The 24,345-nt window shown below is 43.5% G+C and overlaps 1 protein-coding gene across 3 annotated transcripts in view; it reads left to right on the top strand.

The window, feature by feature from the left end:
* Positions 1-8,398: 8,398 nt before the first annotated feature.
* Positions 8,399-24,345, top strand: part of PPP4R4 (protein phosphatase 4 regulatory subunit 4) — a 90,306-nt gene continuing 74,359 nt past the window's right edge. For 2 of the 3 annotated variants that reach the window (XM_075614449.1, XM_075614447.1), the window contains exons 1-2: positions 8,399-8,579; positions 9,883-9,956. In XM_075614449.1, coding sequence (XP_075470564.1) covers positions 8,466-8,579; positions 9,883-9,956 — 188 coding nt within the window. In that variant the 5' untranslated portion in view covers positions 8,399-8,465. Of the gene's footprint in view, positions 8,580-9,882; positions 9,957-24,345 lie in introns of those variants that run through there. The other variant, XM_075614450.1, reaches the window with a different exon arrangement.

Genomic DNA, 24,345 nt, shown 5'->3' with positions numbered 1-24,345 from the left:
AGCCAGCCCAGCGGAGGTGCCAGTGCAGCAAATATAAGCTCTCCCCCAGCCAGCCCAGGGGAGGTGCCAGTGCAGCAAATATAAGCTCCCCCCCCAGCCAGGCCAGGGGAGGTGCCAGTGCAGCAAATATAAGCTCCCCCCCAGCCAGCCCAGGGGAGGTGCCAGTGCAGCAAATATAAGCTCCCCCCCAGCCAGCCCAGGGGAGGTGCCAGTGCAGCAAATATAAGCTCCCCCCCAGCCAGCCCAGGGGAGGTGCCAAGTGCTCTAGTGAAGGTTGCTTCGCCTCAACCAACACAACCCGAGGGTGCAGCAGCATGGACCCCACCAGGGTGACTGGACCTGGGGTGCACCAGAATAAAACAGCCCGGGCTTCTTTGTATCCGCCTTCTCGGCCATGACCAGAGGATCCAGTGCATACCCGTGAGACCGTCCTTCACAGGACAGACCCTACACTTGATCTTAGCCAAAGGGTCGAGAAGCCAGACAGCTGTTTCAACCTTTTTGGTCTCATCAGTGTGAGGCTGGTTATACTAGTGTAGCAATTTGAAGCTGAGATACGTTTCAACCACACCTTAAATAAGTTATGGTGGGTAAAAAAGTGACAATAAACCCTCCACCGTGTAGTATACAGCAAATGATAATATCACTTGTGAGCACATTCACGTCTGTCTGGGAGTAGGTCTCCACTTTAGCCTAGGTTGTGCTGAGAAGCTGTGTAATGTGGCAGGCATAAGCTTATAGGGGTCCATGTTAAAATGGATTTGAAACAAAAGGTTTCACTGTGTGCTCATTTGTATTGTATTGTATTGTATATCTTTATTTATATAGCGCCATTAATGTACATAGCGCTTCACAGTAGTAATACATGTGGTAATCGAATAAATAACAGATAATATAAATAACAGATCATGGGAATAAGTGCTTTAGACATAAACATAACATTAAGGAAGAGGAGTCCCATTTGCATGTCCTTACCCAGAATCCCTTGATGCAGTGAAAGCAGCGTCTGCTAGGACAGGGGTGCGCAAAGTTTTTTGGTTTCGCCCCCCCTGTGTACCGGCTCCAGAGCTCGCACCCCCCCTCCCCAGTGACCTGGCGTCAAATGACACAGCAGCGTCATTTGACGGGCGTTTCCATGATGACGCGGCACATCACACGACACGCCACGTTGTTAAGGCGACGTGACCAGAAGCCGGCTGAATCCCGGTAAGTTGAGGTTGCAGAGATGTCGCACAGTCTCCCGGCATTTAATTTAAATGCCTTGCGGGAAGAGCGCGGGGCCTCTGCAACCGCCCGCGCCCCCTAGTTTGCGCACCGCTGTGCCAGGAGATAATGGGGAATGGCAGGGTGGCAGACCTATCTGAGATGTCAATGTGCTCACAAGTGGGATTTGCATTTGCTGTATGCTGTTTATTTAAAGAATTTCTAAGGATTTGATCTACATCTATTTTTAATTGAAACAGTAACATGTTATCCCGGGGGCGGGCTCTCTCTGCACAGCGTTCCGCTCACAGTAGGACATTGTTTCTCTTCTTTGCAGATCCCTATCTGCACCAATAATACAACCTGCCTTATTAGCTCAGCTCACCAAGGAAACCGCAAACCCGACCCAGGCTCTGCATATTGCTCTATTTATATACGGTATACATACATACTGCATGTGTATGAATAGCCACATGCACAGTTTGATGTGTGTATTGTGTGTGTGGTTCAGCAGATGAGAGTTATAGGTTAGGCTGGTTCTATAGTGCGGGCACGTGCTACGCCGTGCGTGCGCGCGGCAGTTATAGATGGCTGAGGTCAGCCAGCCCTTCTATACAAGGGCCGCGCGCGCGCACGGCAGGGAGCGGGGAGCCGACAGACAGCGGCGAAGACGGTGGGAGGGATGATTTTGCGCCACTACTGGCACTCAAATGTATGTATGTGTGTGTATGTGTGTATGTATGTATGTGTGTGTATGTGTGTATGTGTGTATGTATGTATGTGTGAATGTGTGTTTGTATGGATGTGTGTGTGTATGGGTCAATGAGTGCACAAATAAAACATTTTTCATTTATTCAACTTTTTTTTTGTTTAAATAATCTTATTTACACCATTTTTTCACTCACACAATCTATACACACATATACTTACACACACACTTAGGCTGCGTCCCCGCTAGCGCTGATCTCCCCCCCTGCGAGCGGTTGCAAAATTTTAAAGGACAACCCGCGCTCATGCTTGGAGAGCTCTCCAAGCATGAGCAAGCTTAGCGTTAGCGGGGACAAAGTCTAACACACACACACATATACACACACATACACACACACAGTACCTGTCGCTCCTGGCAGCACTGATATTCTATACAAACTAAAAGCATGCACACGCGCGCGCACGGCCACAACCAGTATAGAACGGCCCTTACAGGTAACTCGCTTGGAAGAAAGGATCTTTCTTTCATTCACCTATAAATTTGGCTACAAAAATGATATCAGTGTGCTAGACACTCCTTTGGCCTCTGTAACACCTGCCCGCAGTGTGAACACTGCTTCTGTGTATCTTAAGGCTGTTATATACAGCATGCGGCCGTGCGGCCGCACGTGCCTATGCGAACGCGCGTGCACGTGCCGCATGCTTTTCGTGAGTATACTGTGTTGAGTGTGTTTATGTGTCTTTATGTGTATATGTATGTGTGTGTATGTGTATGTATATGGGTGTGTGTGTGTTTATGTGTAATTTATTATTTATTAAAAAAAAAAACATTAGTAAAAAGAAAAAAATTATTAGACTTGTGCAGACACACAAATACATACACACATACACATACACATTTGAGCGCAGGCAGCGGCCCGAAAAGATGATTTTCCTCATCTTCGCCGCTGTCTGTCGCCTCCCCTCTCCCTGCCGTGCGCGGCCCTTGTATAGAAAGGCTGACTCACGTCAGCCAACTAAAATTCCACGCACGCACGGCGCAGCACGCGCCCGGCACTATAGAACGTGCCTAATCCTCTGGGCTTCCTATCCCAACAGGAGGTGTCTGCCTCATCTCTTGGTGACCTCACACAATCATTTGTTGCCCAATACTTAATGCTGATACCTTCCAAATACAGTGCATGTTCCTTGAATCGTTACACGCTCTGCTTTGCTAAACAATCTCATTGTCCAACGTTCTTCTTGTCTCAGCATTCATTAATTCTGACATTCTTGGCTCCCCCAAACTACATTGGATATAATTCCCAAGTCTTTTCCCAAATATCCATCTCCTCCTTTCGTCTTAATCCATTCTCCAACACTTTGCTTGGACCGTTCTTTCCTTAGATTTCTTTTCTTGCACCCTCACTCCTTCAAAAATAATATCCAACTGCTTTGTGGTCCCATATTTTCTTTCCTCACAAACGTGTAAATCAGTTTATAACAGAGTACATCACTTAGGGAAGTAAACATAATTATGCCCATTTGCAAAGCATTCGTAAGACCACACCTTGAATATGGAGTAAAATTTTGGGCACCAATCCTAAGAAAAGACATTATGGAACTATAGAGAGTGCAGAGAAGAGCCACCAAATTAATAAAGGGGATGGACAATCTAATTTATGAGGAGAGACTAAATTAGATTTATTTAAATTAGAAAAGAGGCGTCTAAGAGGGGATATGATAACTATATACAAATATATTCGGGGACAATACAAGGATCTTTCAAAAGAACTATTCATCCCACGGGCAGTACAACGGACTCGGGACATCCCTTAAGGTTGGAGGAAAGGAAATTTCACCAGCAACAAAGGAAAGGGTTCTTTACAGTAAGGGCAGTTAAAATGTGGAATTCATTACCCATGGAGACTGTGATGGCAGATACAATAGATTTGTTCAAAAAAAGGTTGGACATCTTTTTAGATGGGAAAGGTATACAGGGATATACCAAATAAGTATATATGGGAAGGATGTTGATCCAGGGATTAATCCGATTGCCAATTCTTGGAGTCAGGAAGGAATTAATTTTTCCCCTTAATGGGGTTTTTTGTTTGCCTTCCTCTGGATCAATAAGTAAGTATAGATATAGGATAAAGTATCTGTTGTCTAAATTTAGCATAGGTTGAACTTGATGGACCTATGTCTTTTTTCAACCTCATCTACTATGTAACTATATATATATGTAACTATGTAACTTGCTGGCTATCTGCAACCACAGTGGGCATTTTCTCAACCTCTTATTTCCATCCCCTCCGTGCACTTCCTTTAGCCCGCACACCGTCACACGAGCTGTAAAAACCTCTACTTTTCTACTGATTGTCACAGTCTCACTAATTTTCTGAGTCTTACTTATTTTTAGCGTCAGCAGTCTTATTGAAGAGAGTATGTTCCCATTATAACGCCATGTTTGGTCCTTACATTTTACTCATCTGGGTCCTAAGAATTTCACTTTTAAACTTCTGAGCGGCCTTTTTGCACCGACACATGCAAAGTAATTATGCACAGTTCATTACGCGTCACTTTCTTTTATCAGCAGTATTGCATTTATGTCCAGGAAATATTTCAATTATTTACACTGACTGTATTTCTGGAGCCAACGCTTACAATGATTAAGCAAATGTAGTTTTTTTTTGCAGCAGCCTTGAAAATGACAAGATGATGTTTTATTTGTTCATATGAACATATGCATAAAAATTACACCTCTATTATATAAAGAGGTAGGACTGTACAATGTAACCGCTATCCAGAAAGGTGAGATTGACGCAAGAAACAAATCCATCATCAGTTACATTCTCAGCAGTGAGAACTAAAGGTAAACTGATAAATAACCTGCATATTCAAACCTGGGAATCATTTTAAATCGATGAAAGTTGATAAACCTAATAAAGGGTTTAACCCCTTAAAGAGCATAACAGCGCAAAGCATTGCTGGACCCTCGGGCAGCCAAAGGGTTAAATAATTGTTGGATGCTGTATCTATTAAATGGGAATTAACCCCTTTGTTGACAGAGGTACTCTGGCAACCAAAGTATTAAGATAGGCACATAACTCCGGATTATTAAGCAGGCTCAGACACTCCTGTTTTTCATGTCTCATGTCCTTAGAGCTAAACCACACCAAAAAGAGCTACAAAACCAGATCACGTAAGGACCCAACCCCAAATAATCTGGAGCCAGGTGATCTCCCCAGCAATCAGCGCTGCTTGGTATACACTTTTCCCGGAGTGGTACTGTGGTCCCCTAATCTCCAGGGACCCCCCCTCCCAGCTCCTGCATTATTGGCACCAAGCAAAAATATTTGTGCGCCGGTCACTGTGGGGTTCATGGCTCACTCTGATGTTAAATAAAAAGCTGCAGCAACATCAGGAGATGTTGTGGGGTTCTATATCTGAACGAGCTCCTCACCCCTACCACATGCAGCACTTATCCCCTGAGATCTGACGCCAAGAGACTTTTCACGGTTCGAAGGTTCAACAAAGTATCTGGCCACTCCTCCTTCTCTTAGGCTGAGTCCCCGCTGACGCTGAGCGCGCTCATGCTTAGAGCATGAGCGCCAGGTGTCCTGAAACTTGCGAGCGTGGGTGGATGAGGGGGGGGGGGCGCAATTGCGGGCTGTCTGAGCAAGCGGGAAAGTTTAAAATTGTTATTTACAAAAGCGCAGAGCATGTGTGCCCGCGCATGCGTGCACGCATCACGTGAGCCGGAACTTGCATATATATATATATATATGCAAGTAACCGCGCCAAGCGCCACCCACTCTGCGAGCTCTGCGCCAGCGGGGACTCAGCCTTACCGTGCACCACAAAACTGGGACAGTCTACCGGAGACTCTCACAGCCACCGCCAGTCTAAATTCTTTCAAAATTTAAGCTGTCTCACACTTTTAACTGTGCATGCAATGTCCTGTATATAATGTATACCCTGCTCACTTATGTAACTGTATTTGTAACCACGTATTATTTGTCTTAACTCTATGCCCAGGACATACTTGAAAACGAGAGGTAACTCTCAATGTATTACTTCCTGGTAAAATATTTTATAAATAAATAAAATAAATAAACCTGGTCTGTAACTGTTACATACGCCTATAATATATATATTATCTCTAACTGTGCATGCAATGTCTTTATATATAATGTATAACCTCTGATCATTTCATATAACCATGTACTTGTCACCATACCTCTATGCCCAGGACATGCGTGAAAACGAGAGGTAACTTTCAATGCATTACTTCCTGGTAAAATATTTTATAAATAAATAAAAATAAACAAAATGTTTCTATAGGTGATCCTCACGGCCACATTTATAGTTTTTTTTTGTTTCAATTTTTTTATTGTTTTTTGAGAGAATGACATCATATAACAAGTTTTAACATACATCTGTTACAACTTCACAATTTACAAAAACAAGAAATATTAAACACATTTATAGTTTTTAAAGAACCTGTAAATAAAATAAAAAAAAGAGCATTTTGTTTGCTGGTTACCGAGGAGTCTCTGGGGATCGGGGGTCCTGAATCAGCTCGGGGGGTCGGGGAGCACTGAATCAGCTCTGGGGGTTGGGGGCCATGAATCAGCTCAGGAGGTCGGGGGGCCATGAATCAGCTCAGGAGGTCGGGGGGCCATGAATCAGCTCAGGGGGTCGGGGGGCCATGAATCAGCTCAGGGGGTCGGGGCCATTAATCAGCTCTGGGGGTTGGGAGGCCATTAATCAGCTCTGGGGGTTGGGGGGCCATGAATCAGCTCAGGGGGTTGGGGGGCCATGAATCAGCTCTGGGGGTTGGGGGGCCATGAATCAGCTCAGGGGTTTGGGGGGCCATGAATCAGCTCTGGTGGTTGGGGGGCCACGAATCAGCTCAGGGGGTTGGGGGGCCATGAATCAGCTCTGGGGTTTGGGGGGCCATGAATCAGCTCTTGGGGTTGGGGGGCCATGAATCAGCTCTGGGGGTTGGGGGGCCATGAATCAGCTCAGGGGGTCGGGGGGCCATGAATCAGCTCAGGGGGGTCGGGGGCCATGAATCAGCTCAGGGGGTGGGGGGGGGGGGGGGGGCATGAATAAGCTCGGGGGGTCGGGGGGCCATGGATCAGCTCGGGTGTCACGAATCAGCTCGGGGGGTCATGAATCAGCTCGGGGTACCCCATCTCCTCGGTCCCAACAATGTTACAGAAATAATATAAATCCTTTAGTAACACTGAGAACACACACAGGCTCTAGCAAATCTGCACCAGAAATCCAATAGAAATAGTTTCTTTTTTTGTCTTTGACACATGTATAGTGGGCAGCACATACATACCCCACACGTGAGCACATACATGATACACACCCCACGCGTGGGCACATACATACCCCACGCGTGGGCACATAAATACCCCACGCTTGAGCACATACATGATACACACCCCGCGCGTGGGCACATACATACCCCACGCGTGGGCACATACATACCAATATTACATGAGCAGCCTCCCAGGTGGGGGGGGGGGGGGGGTGGGGGAACGCGTTCACAATATTGACGTCACTGGCAGTAATTTTGCCCCGCGGGGTCTGCGGTAGCGGCGCGTTGCCATGGAGACGTGTTGAGGTGCAGGGAGCGCAGGCCGCCGCCGCCCCTGAATCACGGACATTCCCCGCAGCTCCGTATTATCACGGCACGGCCGTGTGCTCTCTATCTCGGAGGAAACACGCGTGTTATGTACACGGCGCCCGCCGGACACCGGCCCCCCCGCTGAGTAATAGTATAGATTGCGGTGTGGGGGCGGCAGTGCCCCTGTCACCGGGCCCGGCCCCTCGGGGTGTGACCTCTCGCGGGAGGAATCGGATGCACCGGGGGAAGGAGCAACCTGGAGAACACAAGGACAGTGACAGAGTCATCCGCCGGGCACCCCCGTGTCCTGAGAGCAGTGTCCCGGGCGCTAGTGCGGTGAGATGCCAGGATCGGGGCTGTAGCCCCTGGCATCGTGTGGGACTGTGAGCGCTCCCTGACAAGGCGCCGCCTCCTCCTCCTCATCTGTGCCTTCCTCCCCCTCACCCTCTCAGGATCTCTGGGTCCTGCCATGTGAAGGGCTCCCTCTCTCCCTTGCACACTCTCTCTCTCCCCCCCTTGCACCCTCTCTCTCCCCCTGCCACCTCTCTCCCCTGCACCCTCTCTCTCCCCCCGTGCAGCACCCTCTCTCCCCGTGCAGCACCCTCTCTCTCTCTCCCCCCGCACCCCCTCTCCCCCCCCCGCACCCCCTCTCCCCCCCCCCGCACCTCCTCTCTCCCCCCCGCACCCCCTCTCTCCCGCACCCCCTCCCCCGCCCCCCCTCTCCCGCCCCCCCCTCTCTCCCCACCCCGCACCCCCTCTCTCCCCACCCCGCACCCCCTCTCTCTCCCCCCCCGCACCTCCTCTCTCCCCCCCACCGCACCCCCTCTCTTCCCCCCACCGCACCCGATCTCCCTCCCCCACAGCACCCCCTCTCCCCCCCCTCTATTTCTGCTCCTCCTGGTTATGATCGGTCAGGGTCTCTGAATCTCCCATGCATCCCACCGGCTTCTTCAGGATGGATTTCAGCCAGGGCAGCTTGTTCGGGTATATTGAGGACCTGCATGAGCTGACGATTATCGAGAGGCCGGTCCGCAGGAGTCTCAAGGTATCCCTCACTCTCCCTTCTGTAACAGAGGATTCAATGACGTAATTTAACTCTGCATGCCCCCCCCCCCCCATTGTTTTTTCGGGGGGAGGGGGGTGGGTTGCTGCACTTTGCTGTTGCAATCAATTACATGGTTTGTTATTAACACCATTCAGTTCGCAACTGGAAGGATTGCATTGCAAACCACTGAAAGGGTTTGACGTCATGCAAAGAATAAGACGTCATTGTGGTCTCTGGACCTTCGCTGGCCCCTCTGTAGTCTCCCAGTAACCCGCTGTGGGATCAGCAGAGCTGGTTCTGTTCAGTTTTAGGAAAACCATCTCATGCAAAGTATCTGGATTTGTGATATCTGGTGCAATTTTGTGCCCCAGATTTGTACCCCTTTTGCCTTCGTGTACAAACTGCAAGGAGTTGCCACACAGCAGCGGCTCCCTTAACATTTTGGGGCCTGAAATGTAAATATTTTCTTATTTAAAAAAAGGAAAAGAAATATTGAATTGATTCTTCCCCGCAGAGTTTTATGCCACATGAGAGGTTTATTTTAACCGAAGGAAAGGGAAGAAAATGAAGGACCAAAATGGAGAACTTTATTTTCTCCGTAATTTGTATAACATGGTGTCTCTCAGCCAACCCCTTCAAAGTAACACATCCCAAGCAGATGCTCATGCAGTTGGTGCAAGCACTGTACATTGATTTATTTTCACTGAAAGACAGAATAACAATACCCCTAGTAATTTTCATTTCATTACAAATTTGCCATGATCTACAGATCACCTAAAATGTTTGTCACTCATTTAGAGAACTGGATCACATACCACAAGCATCTCTGCATATAGGCTGCAGACTAGATTTTCTCATTCTGGATCACAAATATTAGTGAAGCTATTACTATGTCTTGTACAATGACATTATGAGAGTTAACAACCCCCACATGTGGCAAATTTGGATTGTTGTAAATTGGCAACTGTATAGATTCGTTCTGTAACTTGTTTTTTCCCCTTCAAATCCTTTGTATTTATTACTTTTTTATAATTGAATTTTTACCCTTCCGGTACATAAAATGAATATAATCCTGTCACTGAGGATAGAAGTGAAGGTGTATTAAAAATGTTTTATTCTTTATTAAATACATGCCATAGAGTAAACTACTTAACACGTGCAAAACCATAGAATGGTATACAGTGCATTAATCTGATGTTGCAGTTATATTCAGTGCCACAGAATGAAATACATCTGGGTAATAAGATCATTTAAACTGACAAATTTCAGACCGTTCAGAATGTTGTTTTCTTGCATTTTGCAGACACCAGAAGAAATAGAAAGGCTGACAGTCGACGAAGAACTTAATGATATTGAAAGAGCTGTTTATCTACTCAGGTACTTCTCATCTCATGCTGTAAATATTATATTCTCCAGCTGAACAAATCATATTTTTACATTGGAATTTAGTTGATTGCTACTAACGGCCATTTCCAAATCATTAGGTTTAGGGCTTACATTTTGGGGAGAATGTAATATTTTAAATGTCTATTATTTTGATTGAGGTGATGCTAAATCCTCTGTTACACTGGATGAATAGATTGATCTTCCAAAATATCATGTTTTTATGTGCTTACTAACGTCATATTTTCATTTTGGGGATAGAAGCAGGCTGTATATTCTCAATAGATAGTACACAATCTCAATAAAACCGAGTATTGCATCTGCGTTCCAGGATGTGAAGCCTTGTCTTTGAGTTTTCACAGGCTTACATGATAAAATAGGGTGATTCTGTCCCAAATTATCTGAAACCTGTTGGTCAAACCTAACTTATGGAGAAAAGAGAAGGTGCGAGTATTTATCGTTGCACTATTACCAAACAGCTGAGGGAGCCGGGAGTAGCTAAGATCTGCGGATGCAATGTCCCCGCTCTCTGCACTAGGGGAAAGGGAGAGAGGGCCGCAGGTAAAGCCCTAGTGGGCCCCGGGCCACAGATAAAGCCCTAGTGGGCCCCGGGCCGCAGGTAAAGCCCTCGTGGGCACCGGGCTGCATGCTGCCCACCAATGGTCTAGAATTGTAGATGATCTTATGAAGCCATTTACTGGCTGCAGATCAGAAGCGATGACTGTACATTTAGGATGGAGACAGCGGCTGAATTGCTCTTTCAGAAAAGTTCACAAAATACCTTTTATTGTAAAACTGGTTTACGTGAGGCAGTACAGACAGATTCTGCAGATGTCATAGTTATTACGGAGGTTGTGTATCAAAGGGATTTTTTCATGAAGCTGTGATATTCCCTATTGGAATACTATCACATGGAAACCACCATTAACTGCAGTGCTAGTCACAGTGCAATAATGCCCCAACTGGCACTATCACCATTTTATGAATATCTCCCAAAGTGTCTTGGCTGCATCGAGCAAAACTCTAACAATAACATCACCAGATCTATATATACAGTATATCAAAACAAGTTTAGTTACTTTCTACAGGATTTTGTCTTCATTTATAAATCTGACCCTGTTTTGCTGTTAGCACATTTGATATAGTACTCCATAAATGTTCCTGTCAAGTTGTGCTTTCTCATCCCGGCTCACTGAGATGATAAAATATCCGCTGTCAAATTGCACTATAACTCACTTTAGTGTAAGTACCAAGACCTGAATACAGTACAATAGTACATGAATGTCTTTCTGATCTTAAAGCACCGCCGCATCTTGTTTTGCTTGGACTTGGATGTATTACGAACTGCACGTGACTGAAGAAGTGTTTGCTTCCTGCATGAGCGTGTCTAATATAACACTCTTTACATAAAAGGGAGACTTTGTTGACCTCTACATACAGCTGCTATGAGCTGAACAGGCCTGTGCATATCTAGACAATGAGATGGCTAACTTTACTGTGGACGTCTACTTCCAATATATATTCTTGAGAGGTACTGGAATTGACTTGTCTTAATATAATTTGCATATCAGTCCTGGAGAAAATGCTATTCTTTTCTGGGAGATACTAGCCTCTGTTGGAACATTACACAAACTGTACAGATATCATACTTAGGGGTTGGTATCACTGTCAAGTTGCTTCTTTACTCTCATCAGAAGATTGGGCTGCCTAGAAGTCTTTTGGTAAATTACATAATTGTGTAGTTCTGGGGTGAAGTTCAATAAGAATATTGTTCCATTTTGTACCATGGTGAAAGCTGAGCTAAAGGAACAAACCATGGCGAATCCATTTTTGTAAATAACGACACATTCTCAGTATTAGATACTTCCACCATTGGCTCTATGTATTATCCCCTAAATATAAGCGCAAAGTGCATATTTTGTCACAAATCACGTTGCAATATATCTGCGGCTGTCAGCGCCAATGTATTATTCTTCTGTGCTATTTTCTTGTATATCTGCATTGATCTTCTACGATATTAGGTATTTATGGAGCAAATGGGAAGAAATTATTCTTTACAAATATTTTACCGGGAAAAAATATTGAGTTACCTCTCGTTTTCAAGTATGTCCTTGGTACAAATTAGGGCAGAGTGATATTTGCATGTTGGCGCAGGTATGGAAAGTTGGAAACAGTATGTACGCAAAAATGTGCTTTGTACGTTACTTTTGGTTATTGGACTAATCCCCTTAATGTGCGTGTTTTGGGGGGCTTCTGTGTTTTCCTGCATTACCTTAATGGTCTGTCTCATAATTATAGCTCAGAAATATCTATCAATGTAATGTTCATTCTCAGTGAGCCTTGTATTGTCATTTATAAAGCAGCAATCCCCTTCAGAGGCCGATATGAGTTTAACTTGTATAATGTTAGTATCTTGGCCCCAGAGCATGTCCTGCTCTTTAAAAAATATATATTGTATATGTTTTTCTAGTGTTAAAACACACGCTTTTCTCAATTCCTAGCTTCTGAGGTTACCATGGTAACCTTTACAGTGCACTGGGTCCTTGGAAGAGCTTTATTGTAACCTCCGGGACACTTAATATTTCAATCAATTATTTCTGCTGAACGATGCATCAAATTAAAAAAAATAAAAACTGTTTTTTTAACGGGTAAGACGAGATCTATTAAAAAATAAGAATAGCAAAATGGCGATCATCGCAAACTGCTGTTTTAACCATTCAGAAAAGTGATACCGCAGCGACCCGAGTGACGTGCGCTGTACTCATGGCCATTTGTGCATTTTCTAGTGGGTGTCCACAATCGGTGCTCCATGTGGATCCTCCCATTTAACTGCTGGTCCGGAAGGGATCACGTGATCGCTCCGAAGCCCACGTGATCCATCTGTACTGAAGGGTTCGTGGTCACGGAGGTGGCAGGAACCTCGGGCGCTGAAGGGGTTAATGGTCAAATGTGCTACATTTAAAAAAAGTATACATTTTAATCATAGATATGGCACGAATCGCAGCAAGAAAATGATACGGCCGTTATGTGGCCCATGAACTCTCACCTGCCTGAGCAACTAGTGTAGCAGGCACAAAGTACAACATTTCACACTAAAACTCACTTGTAAGTTTTAATGCATATATATATAGTACAGATATATACAGTATACATGCTTCTAAACGGTATAATATTCTAATTTGTACATGTCTCTCAAATGACATTATACTTAGCCCCTGGTCCTTCTTCCCCTAAATGTTTCTGATCTGCCCCTCTGGAGAAGCAGTTGAAGAGCCCGTCTGTGGAGCTGTACAATCAGTTTTAGCTTCGTCTGGCACTGACAGTGTTAAGCACTTGAATCTAATGTTGCATAGAAACAGCAGTCCACTTTACATTTTCACACACATTGTACAAAATGAAATTCAAACTCTTGGTTTTCAGCAAGGATAAAATCCTAAGAAGGATTCTGTATTCTAAGGAAGGTACTTCAGAGCTTTAAAAGAAGTATTTATGTAAACCCACTGTTTCCACTTTAAGGAAATCGCTTCTCCTCCCACAGCACCTTTATGCTTAGGACTTTCTATGTACAAGATGCCATTTACAGTACTGTACATATATTTATGAACCAGGATTTTCTTAACAGTTTGTAGTTTTTTTATACAAAATTCCTATGCTAAACTGTAATGTTTCTGTGTATCGCTTCTCCATCGCCACAATTCCCAGTGTTCTCTTATCACTGTAAAGTTTGAAATGCATGGGTTATGCCATGTATAATAATCCAGCCAGGATTGGGATGCCTGGTCATTTAGCTGTTTAATGTAACAGGAACATTTTCCATGCAATATGTTTTGTTGATGCCAATTCATTTCTTTAAATGGGGCAGTTTTCTTATAATTGTCTGGCATTGATATGTGTCATGTTACACTTATGTAATGATTCTTTGAGGGAAACCTTTTCTTAAAATTTGTTAGTTGAATGTTTTCTTTGCATTTTAGATATAGCACCAATATTGAAATTTCTCTTTAGCAACAGGTGCTCGATGTACCTACAAGACCTAAATGTCGATTGCTTTAATAAATTTTACTTGAAATTTTAGCAAAACGTCTGAGTGCTTCATCTATCTTTGTGTCTGTTCTCTTTTGACTGAGCACCGGGTATTTTGTGTTGATATCAGAGTGCTACTTTTTAAAATACAGTAAATATGTATATAAAATACGCCAAGATCGATTTAAGAACACTTAGCACTGCATGTTAGTAATCAATAAAGAATTGTATTGGGACTATATCTATACATTTCAAAAACAAATAGACGATACTGTTCTGTGGCTAACGAAATGCTTTTATTTGTGCGGCTTTCGAGATACACTGATCTCTTCTTCCGGCGATGTTACATTGAATAAAGCAAGCAAGGGTTTTACTTAAAAACAGTGCATTTTGGAATGTTATCTGTGAAGATGCACTGTTTTTAAGTATAACCCTTGCTTGCTTTATTCAATGTAACACTGATGGAAGAAGAGATCAGTGTATCTCGAAAGCTTGCACAAATAAAAGCATTTAGATAGCCACAGAACGGTATCATCTATTCATATTTGATTGTTAAAGCTTGGCTAACACGACATATATATATATATAATTAGTTTTGCTGCTCTTAGTTGCACAACCCACATTGTCACATCATTAATCTCACCACTGCTTTGCTGTGCATTTTCAGACCCATTTTGCAGCCCAGATATGACAAATTGTGTCAGTGGAATCTGTAAGTGATGGTCTGCTGCACATTAACAATCATATGTTTCTGTTATGTTATTATTGGTTTACTATATGAAACCCCCGTGCCCTTGTACATCCAAGTTCATCATCCACTGCAGCATGTGTGTTATGCTGTGGTGGCAACGCAAACAAGAAAGTCTTCTCTATTGCATAAAAATTACCTTTTGATCACCTATGGATTCCATATTAGGGGTGTATATGCATTTAATGCAGCATTTAATGGGATCCGCAGGAGCCTAGAGCTTCCGTTTGGCCTGACAATTGGTGACCATTTTGTTTCCCCTGAAATGAGATTTAAAACCAGTATCTTCTTGGCACATATCTCAGGCATGTGGGCGTCCTCAAAGCTGATTAAAACGCAGTACAGCTCGGGAGGGTACCGGTTTCCAATAGAAAGCCCCCTCTCCCCCCAAAGAAACCAGCATCTGGGATTTCTGCTTTAATTATCAAAAGGGGGCACAACGCTGAGGGTATTATTTAGTATTTAGATACAAAATAAATCATTTAGATGACTTTTTTTTTATACCTCATGAAAACACTTGTTTGCAGTATTTGTCACCATTGTAGTGGCCCATTTGGAAACGCTATTTTGCATCCAGAGTTTGGAGAAGCTTCTCTGATGATATATTTACACATCTAGGTCAGCTTCCAGTGTGCGACATGTTGTTTGAGAGGAACGGGTCTGTTCCTAAGGAAACATTTTTGTTTGTACATACTGGACAATACTGCTTACTACAAGCGCTATTGTTACACATCTAATAAGTGAACTATTCTCAAACACATTTGCAAGTGTTGACAAGAACTCGGGCAACAAGAAGATCAGATGGTGAAGTAATGGCATTGTCCGAATGGCCTGGGTTCCAGTCCATAGGTTGTTTTACATGAAATTTCTCATCCTGCCCAACAACTATTTTGGGAAGCTTTATCCTTTACACGTGGTTTGAAATATTAAAACGGGACCTTTCAATGATAAACACATTTGTGTTGTGGAGGCCTGCACTGCAGTGCTTTCAAGTCCTATACTATATACTAAGCCCACGCCGCTGAACGCGTCGGTTTCTTATGATGTCATAGCAATGCTTTGGTAAACATGGGCCGTAGCATTTCCATATTTCAGCGAGGTACATTTGCTAAGTTTGATCACTGCTGGATAGGTTAAATAGAGTTTTATTCAGGGTCTAATTCAATGTTTTTTCAATGAGTTCTTAGGAACCCGTTTATTCCGTGGGCAGCCTTGAAAACGAGAGGTAACTCACAATGTACTGTATACACTTTACACTTTGCCAGGTTAGTTTGTGCTTTAAGTACAGGCAGTCCTCGGTTATCCGACACAATGCGTTACTCAAAATGGCGTTGTAAAGCGAAACGTTGTAAAGCGAAACACGTTTTCCCATAGGAACACTGTTTAAATGAAAGGTTCCGTTCCTGAAGGCATTTTTAACACTAAAATACACCAAATATTTTATGCCGGCAATAAGATATGCAGCACACACATAAATTATATAGTGTATATACTGTATTATATATATAATATAACATAATAAATACTATATTATATAGTATAATATAATATTATATAGTATAATATTATATATATATACGCTCTTACGACGCTTTGCAACGTTGTTTATGTGAATGTGTATATATATACACACATACACAACGTTGCAAAGCGTCTTAAGAGCGTTGGATAAGCCATTTTGGCGTTGTAAAAATGAATATAGGTATGCATTGCATAGCGTTGGATAAGCCATTCGTTGTAAAGCGAAGCGTTGTAAAACGAGGACTGCCTGTACATGTCTGTTTGAAGGTACACGACAGTAGCTTGCAATCCCTGTGAAAAAGGATATTCTAATCTATATATAGTATTTGTAACCATCACATCACCTTTTAGCAGCAAAACATTGTTGCTTGTGTTTTAGAACTCGGCTTGGTTCTACCTCGGAACCCATAAAGGAGAGGTATACCTTCTCTGTACATTTAATGTATATGGAAGCGTAGCAGAAGCTGGCAGAACTAGGAGGGTGGGCCCTGTGCGCTCAGCATAACAATTGTTATTTGCTCTAAATTATAGAATATAGCAAGTTCTGTGATTCCTTGAAACACATAGATTTTGGGAGGTGGAAATAAACAAGGAAAACATAATCTGATGGATCCAATGATATATACTTGAGGTTAGGCCTCAGCACTCCATATTTTCAGTGTTTGTGTAGCATAAATATGTGAAATGTTTTGCAAATATGCTACACAAGAAAAAGATGCTTTGAAGCATAGAATTTCTTTCTTTTCTGTTTGTGGCAGGGTCAAGTTTAAGATGTTTCAGCATGATAAGTTTGCTTTACCCCAAGTATCTGCTGGAAATTTTCAACGCTAAGCGGCTTAGTCACTAAACTTCGATAAGTGCATTACTGCACTATAAATGTACTTTTAGCGCGATATTGCATGTGTATCTATTCTCAAAGCTCAGATAACAGAGCAATATCGCGCAAAACGGCTTTTTACCGAGCTATAACAAGTAGTGCGGCAGCTGAAAAAAGGCCCAAACTCGCATTTTTGCCAGCAACTGCTATTCACTAAACTCCGATAAGCATATCGTACTATAAAACATCACATTCTTTCCTCGCCAGCTAAAGGGTGGCGAGATCAGATTTCGATATGCATAACAAGACGTTTCCTTTATTATTACTGCATAGGATTGATACCGGGGGTTCCCGCGGGTCGCCAGAGCTGACCCTCATATTTATTTCAGCTCCAGAGAACCCCGGATTCAATCAAATGCAGTAAAAATAAAATTACAGACAGTTTCATTACCGTAGCGGCTAACCGCTAAGGTAATGAAGGGGTTAAATAGCAGGCACTGCTGTGTTGATGGTACAGGGGGTGGGTGAAGCGTGTAGTTGCCCCAGCGTGAGTGGTTAGGCCTACTGGGAGGGTAGCGGGAGGGGTTAACCCCTTCATTACCTCCTGGTCATTGGAAAGGGCTCCTACAGAGGTCGTTTGTTAACATTTTGTTTTAAGGAGGAATTATTTTGTTAACCCCATTCCTAGTAAGTGTGTTTTCAGTGTAAATTGTGTTACTTTGTGTGTATGTCAAATACTGGAATAAATTACAATTTATTTTACTGCTGTGTTTTGCTCAATCAAATGATCCCAGTAGGAAAAGGTGTTAATAACTCTGGTCTCCTGTGACAATGAATTCCACATTGTAACTGCCCTTACTGTAAAGAACCCTTTCCTTTGTTGCTGGTGAAATCTCCTTTTCTCCAACCTAAAGGGATGCACCCGAGTCCTTTCTACGGCCCTTGAGATGAATAGTTATTTTGAAAGCTCTTTGTATCTCCTCTTAGACGCCTCTTTTCTAATGTAAATAAATCTAATTTAGCTAGCTTCTCCTCATAAATTAGATGGCTCTTCTCTGCACTCTCTCTAGTTCCATAATGTCTTTTCTAAGGAGTGGTGCCCAAAATTGTACTCCATGTTCAAGGTGTGGTCTTACTAATGCTTTGTAAGCATGTTAATGAGCCAAGGAGACAAAGAACTTTGAATCCACAGCTACATGTAATCTGAACCCCTTCAGTGTACATCTGCGTGGCCCCAAAGGTGGACAGCCTTTGGCGCAGCTAAAGTGTGTGGGCCGTTTGATGATGTTAAACGTTCTCTATTTAAATCTGAAACTCGCAAGCCCTTTTATCCCCTGTTCCCAATTTTCCAACTCTATCTGTCCACGAAATGTCTGTGAATTCACTGTAGAACCCTGATCTTTTAATGTAGCCATGTATTGTTATAACTCAGTGCCCAGGACATACGTGAAAACGAGAAGTAACTCTCAATGTATTACTTCCTGGTAAAACATTTTATAAATAAATAATTAAATATGTTGGGGAAATCTCAATCATGAATACAATCAATATAAGAATGAGGGCACCAGTTTTGCCCAAAAATATCCAAAATGTATTTATATGTGCATATACAAAAATATCATGCATACATAAGGTAAATACAGAAAGTGACCTGATGCATGTATAAAAAAGACTTGCATAGCTGGCATACTTGCCCAGAGAGACTCCATGTGTAGCAGCGCTATGTCGAGAGTCTAATGACCTTGGGTCCCTTTATATACTGTAGGTGCATCCCCTCTCTTAATGTGTGTATGCTCCACCTGTGACGCCCCGTAACCGGAAATGATGCATGACACGCTAGACCATTTCTCAGACTGAATAGACATTTTTAAAGAGATTTTTTTAAAACTACCTATTATCCATAAACATTTTCGTAAACATCTGAATATTATATTAATACAGTTAAGCACATATCATCAAAAATAACGCAGACACAATGTGGAACCAGATAAAGATTTATCAAATCGTGTCAAAACCTATTTAGACATAATTTTCTATAACCTTCAAATATAACCTTTTGCACAGCTAAATTTGTTTGCAGTAACCTATTTGTTAATTAAACACATACTATTTTATGAATGTTAGCTGTCTCCAAACAATATTTTTTTTTAATACTTTTTCCAAAAAATGGTCTTGGTGATAATAATTGAAATATGAGCACAATCTGCGGTCTCCTGCCATGACCCTAATCAACTTACAACTTCAAAAACGAGTGTAAGCTTTGGCTCTTCAGTCACAGAGACCCTTATTATGTAAGGTGTGACAACGCAGGTGACATGCTATCGCATGAAAAGTCCCATTTACTTTAATGGGAATCACGTCACCTGCGTTATCACACCTTACAGAATAAGGGCCGATGTGTGTGACCATCATATTTATACAATCCCAAAGTCTGTAACACTGCCGTGTACAGGAGGAGCTGCTGACATCCTTATCAGACTCATGCCAGGGAAAAGCCATTAAGGATGCCAATGGATGGGGTTTTTCAGGACAATGAGTGCTTTAATAGCTTGGTTGAGTTTCACTACTCCATAAAAGTTTAGACAATTTAGTAGTGTTGAGTCATACATGGTATTGCTTTATACTGCAGCATGGACCTCAACATTATCAACAATCCTAAAAGAGATGAAAAACAGTACAATTATGTGTTTATTGGGGGAAAAGGGAACACCTATAACGTGTGGCCATCACTTAATATAAACAAAAAAAAACAATCCAGAATAGGTGAATATTCCTTAAAAATCCCATTGTACAGCTCTGCTCACAGCACTTGAAGCATGACGTTTAAGGAACAGCAGGGAATACAACGTTTCTGGTCCGACATGGACCTTTAATTCACCCGATGAAAGGTCCATGTAAGACCAGAAACTATGTATTCTCTGCAGTTCCACAAATAAACATCATACCGTGAGAGTTATGCATAGAGCTCTGTAAGTGATTTTGGAGGGAGGGGTATTCACCTATTGTGGATTGTTTTTTCTGTTTTTTTTCCCCTCAACATTGTCTACTGACTGAATCCTACTGAAGGTTAAAACACCCAGTTAAGATATCTCGTTTAATATGAAAAGGGCATTGCCAAGTCATTTCAATGATGGCAGCGAGTATACTAAGCAGAGGAGCCACGGAGTCGCTGAGAGGTGAAGTAATTTAGGAGCAGCTCTTTGAAAACAGAGATGAAAGAATTAGGTGCAGCGCAAAGCCAAATATAGTTATAGTGCCAGAAAAGGAGGCCCATTATATCATAGCAGCTATACTGTCATTATAAGCTTACAATTCTTACTTCCACTACTGCAGGGACAAACACAAGAGTGGTGATTAAAGGATTCAGTCAGGAGCACAATCTAACAATACATGTTTCCTTATTGAGATAAGATGATTCCTCTCTCTTAAGACCAGTGATTTTCAACAGGGGTTCCGCGTCCGCCAGGGGGGGGGGACACAGCAGGGACAACTCTCCCAGCTGTCCCAGGCCTGCCGGGGCAGCGGCAGTGCCCCACGCAGCAGTGTCCCAGCGGCTCCTCAGCTCAGCAGCGGCAGCCGCTCGGTCACTGCGATCCTTCCTCTCCCTCCCTCAGTCGGTGCTGGAAGACGTGTTCAACTTCCATCCGACAGGAGGAAGGAGCTTCGGATCGGCGCAGAACTTCAAACCCCAAGGTAAGGCTGCGTCCCCGCTAACGCTGGGCGGGCGGCGCTTGCCACGGTTACTTACATATATAGATATATGCAAGTCCCCGCTCATGCGTTGTGTGCGGACATACACGCTCGGCGCTTATGTAAACAAAAAAATCTAACTTTCCACTTTCCAGCGTGCTCAATGCCCCCTCCCCCGCACGCGAGGAAATGACTGGACACCCGGCGGCGCTTATGCTTAGAGCGCTCTCCAAGCAGGAGCGCACTCAGCGCCAGCAAGGACTCAGCCTAAGGGCTGTTCTAAAGAGGCGCACTTGCTGCGCCGTGCACGCGGCAGTTATAGTTGGCTGAGGTTAGTCAGCCTTTCTATAATGGTGCCGCGCGCGCCCACAGCAGTGAGCGTGGAACCGGCCGACGGGGGAAGATGAGGAAAATAAAGATTTCACGCTGCTGCTGCTGCCGCTGAAGTGTGTGTATGTACAATGTTAATAAATAATTTATTCCTACGTATTTATTTATTATAAACGTAACACAGAAAAAAGCAAGGGAACGCAAAGTGATTGTGCCCCTAAAAGAATTCACTAAACTGCACACCACTAAGTATAAAAAATAACTTTTAATAAATTTACTTAAAACATATATTACCAAAGAATGGTGTAACGTGAATTAAAAATGAATTAAATCAATAAATTATTGATTTAATTCATTTTTAATTCACGTTACACCATTCTTTGGTAATATATGTTTTAAGTAAATTTATTAAAAGTTATTTTTTACACTTAGTGGTGTGCAGTTTAGTGAATTCTTTTAGGGGCACAATCACTTTGCGTTCCCTTGCTTTTTTCTGATTCACTTTTCAGTTCACAGTTTGCACTCACTCTTTGATTACCTCATATATTTATTTAACAATTCAATTAGTATGGTTTTGTGATCACTCCCTATCCCTCCCCTGCTGTTTCTAAACGTAACACACAATCAACACACACACACAGTACCTCACTGTGCCGCTGACACCATACACACACAAAAAGTGTGCGGCACGTCCACACGTGTGCACACAGGCACGCGCGAGCACATGGCCGCACACACTATATTAAGGGCCTTAAGGCTGAGTCCCTGCTGGCGCTGAGCGCCTTCATGCTTGGAGAGCGCTCCAAGCATGAGCGGGGGGTGCCTGGCATTTACGCGCGGGGGGAGGGGGGCGGCTTTGCGGGTAGTTGAGCGCGCTAGAAAGTCAGTTTGTTTGTTTACATAAGCGGCGAGCGGTGACTTACATATATCTATATATGTAAGTGTAACGGGTATTCCCCCACCCAATCGCATATATGGCGTATGTAAGGTGAACCTATATGTTACCAGGTGTGGTGCAGTATAGCTGTCAGGCTCACAGGAGGTCTGAGCCTCCGCTAGTGAGAGCCTGGGGTGAATCCTTTGGAATGTTTCTTGTCAGCGCCTCCACCTATGTGAGCTTCTAGGAGTGTAGAGTGGCCCTCACATAGGAACATCCATAAAGTAACCAGCCCACACCAAAGGTTATGGCTAAAAGGGTTTACTATATGGCAAATAACACAACACAACATACTTCAACAATATGACATTGACAGTATCCCTCTATAACACTAATAGGCACAACTACCCGGTCACCACGCAGGGCTTTGTACCCCACAAGTTATATCAATAGTCCCAAATGTCCCACAATACCCCAAGTGAGTGACTGTTGGTAAAGTTGATGCACTTGATGACTGACTGTACCTGCCCAGTGCTCCAGCACCTGAGGCTGCTGATTCTTCACAAAGGATCCGCCGCTCTGCGATCTCCCCTGTGACGTCCTGCAACTCTGCCAGGCGGTGGGTGACTCCCGCATGGAGTGATCCACCTTTGGAAAGTCTCTTGCTGCAGAGCCTGTCTGAGCCCAGACGCAGGCCGCGATCACTGAGTGCAACTGGCACCGGTGATATCACATAGAACTGGGTACTATAGAAAGCAACCCCCCCTTGCACTGAAGGGGCCTTCGCTGAAACTGCCAAACTAAACTGCTGTGGCTGCACTGCAAGCCACACTGTTTCTTCTTGTCAGAGCACACAGCACTGCAGCTGTGTCACTGACAAGACTCAGATTAGGGCAGGGTCCCTACCTAAGGGGCCTTCCCTATGAACTTACCCACTAACCTAGTGGGGAGTGGGGCCTACTCGCCCGGGGCGAGCAAATGTATAGGTTTGTCGAACACTGTATATATATATATATATATATATATATATATATATATATATATATATATATATCTTGCATTCCCAGTAAAATCAACCCCACACTGATGAGACCCATCAAGGTCGAAACAGCTGTCTGTGGGTGGTTTTCTGGGTATGCACCTTAACCCTGGCTGTGCTCAAAGCTGTGGCCATGCGGCAAGCTTAAGCCTATAGGGAACCATGTTAAAAATGGTTATTGAGGCAAAAAGTGACACTGTGTGCTCATTTGCATGTCATTTCCCAGAATCCCTTGCTGCAGTGGAAGTGCTGTATGCTGGGTGATAATGGGGAAAGGCGGGGTTGCAGACCTGCCTAAGACATGCAGATGAGCATACAGCTATATTTGCATATTTGCTTTCCTGTGGAGGGTTTTTGTCACTTTTTTTACTCACCATAACTTAGCTCAGTATTATGGTTTGGCCTATCCCATAAGCCTCTCTTGCATTCCCAGTAAAATCAACCCCACACTGATGAGACCCATCAAGGTCGAAACAGCTGTCTGTGGGTGGTTTTCTGGGTATGCACCTTAACCCTGGCTGTGCTCAAAGCTGTGGCCATGCGGCAAGCTTAAGCCTATAGGGAACCATGTTAAAAATGGTTATTGAGGCAAAAAGTGACACTGTTTGCTCATTTGCATGTCATTTCCCAGAATCCCTTGCTGCAGTGGAAGTGCTGTATGCTGGGTGATAATGTGGAAAGGCGGGGTTGCAGACCTGCCTAAGACATGCAGATGAGCATACAGCTATATTTGCATATTTGCTTTCCTGTGGAGGGTTTTTGTCACTTTTTTTACTCACCATAACTTAGCTCAGTATTATATATATATATATATATATATATATATATATATATATAATGTGTAGCCATGTATTAAAAATGGTATACAGTTCTCTCTCATGCTGGCAGTAAGCCTGGTAAGTATACAGGATTGCCAGCATCAATCATGGAGGTTTGCCCTCACACCCTGGTGAGGTGTCATATGTACATGAGGGGAGTGGTAACAGACCTGGTGTCCATTGTTAGTGACACAGGAGGTGGAGCCATTTCCTTGGTATATAAGACACAGAACTGCCCAAAGTAAGTGTGCAAGTCTATGTTCAAGGTCAAGTGTGATAATTAAGAGTGACCTGCAGAAGTAAGGCTGGCAGGGCCTATACTGTGTCCAGGGACCTGGCACAGGTGGTGATCTCCCTGAGGGGAGAGGTAATCCAACTCCATTGGGAGGGCAGATTTTCTGAATGGAGAGCACAGAAGAAGATGAGCGGCTAAGCTGTTTGCTGCGAGGGGCAGTCTGCCTATACATCAATAAAGATGCCCTTGTTCACAAGAACCCCCATGTGTGAGTGTGAAGTTACT

Source organism: Ascaphus truei, chromosome 9 (genome assembly GCF_040206685.1).
Source record: "Ascaphus truei isolate aAscTru1 chromosome 9, aAscTru1.hap1, whole genome shotgun sequence".
NCBI classification, from domain to species: Eukaryota; Metazoa; Chordata; class Amphibia; order Anura; family Ascaphidae; genus Ascaphus; species Ascaphus truei.
The sequence above is the reverse complement of the archived record's forward strand: the minus strand, read 5'-3'. Positions and strand labels throughout refer to the sequence as shown.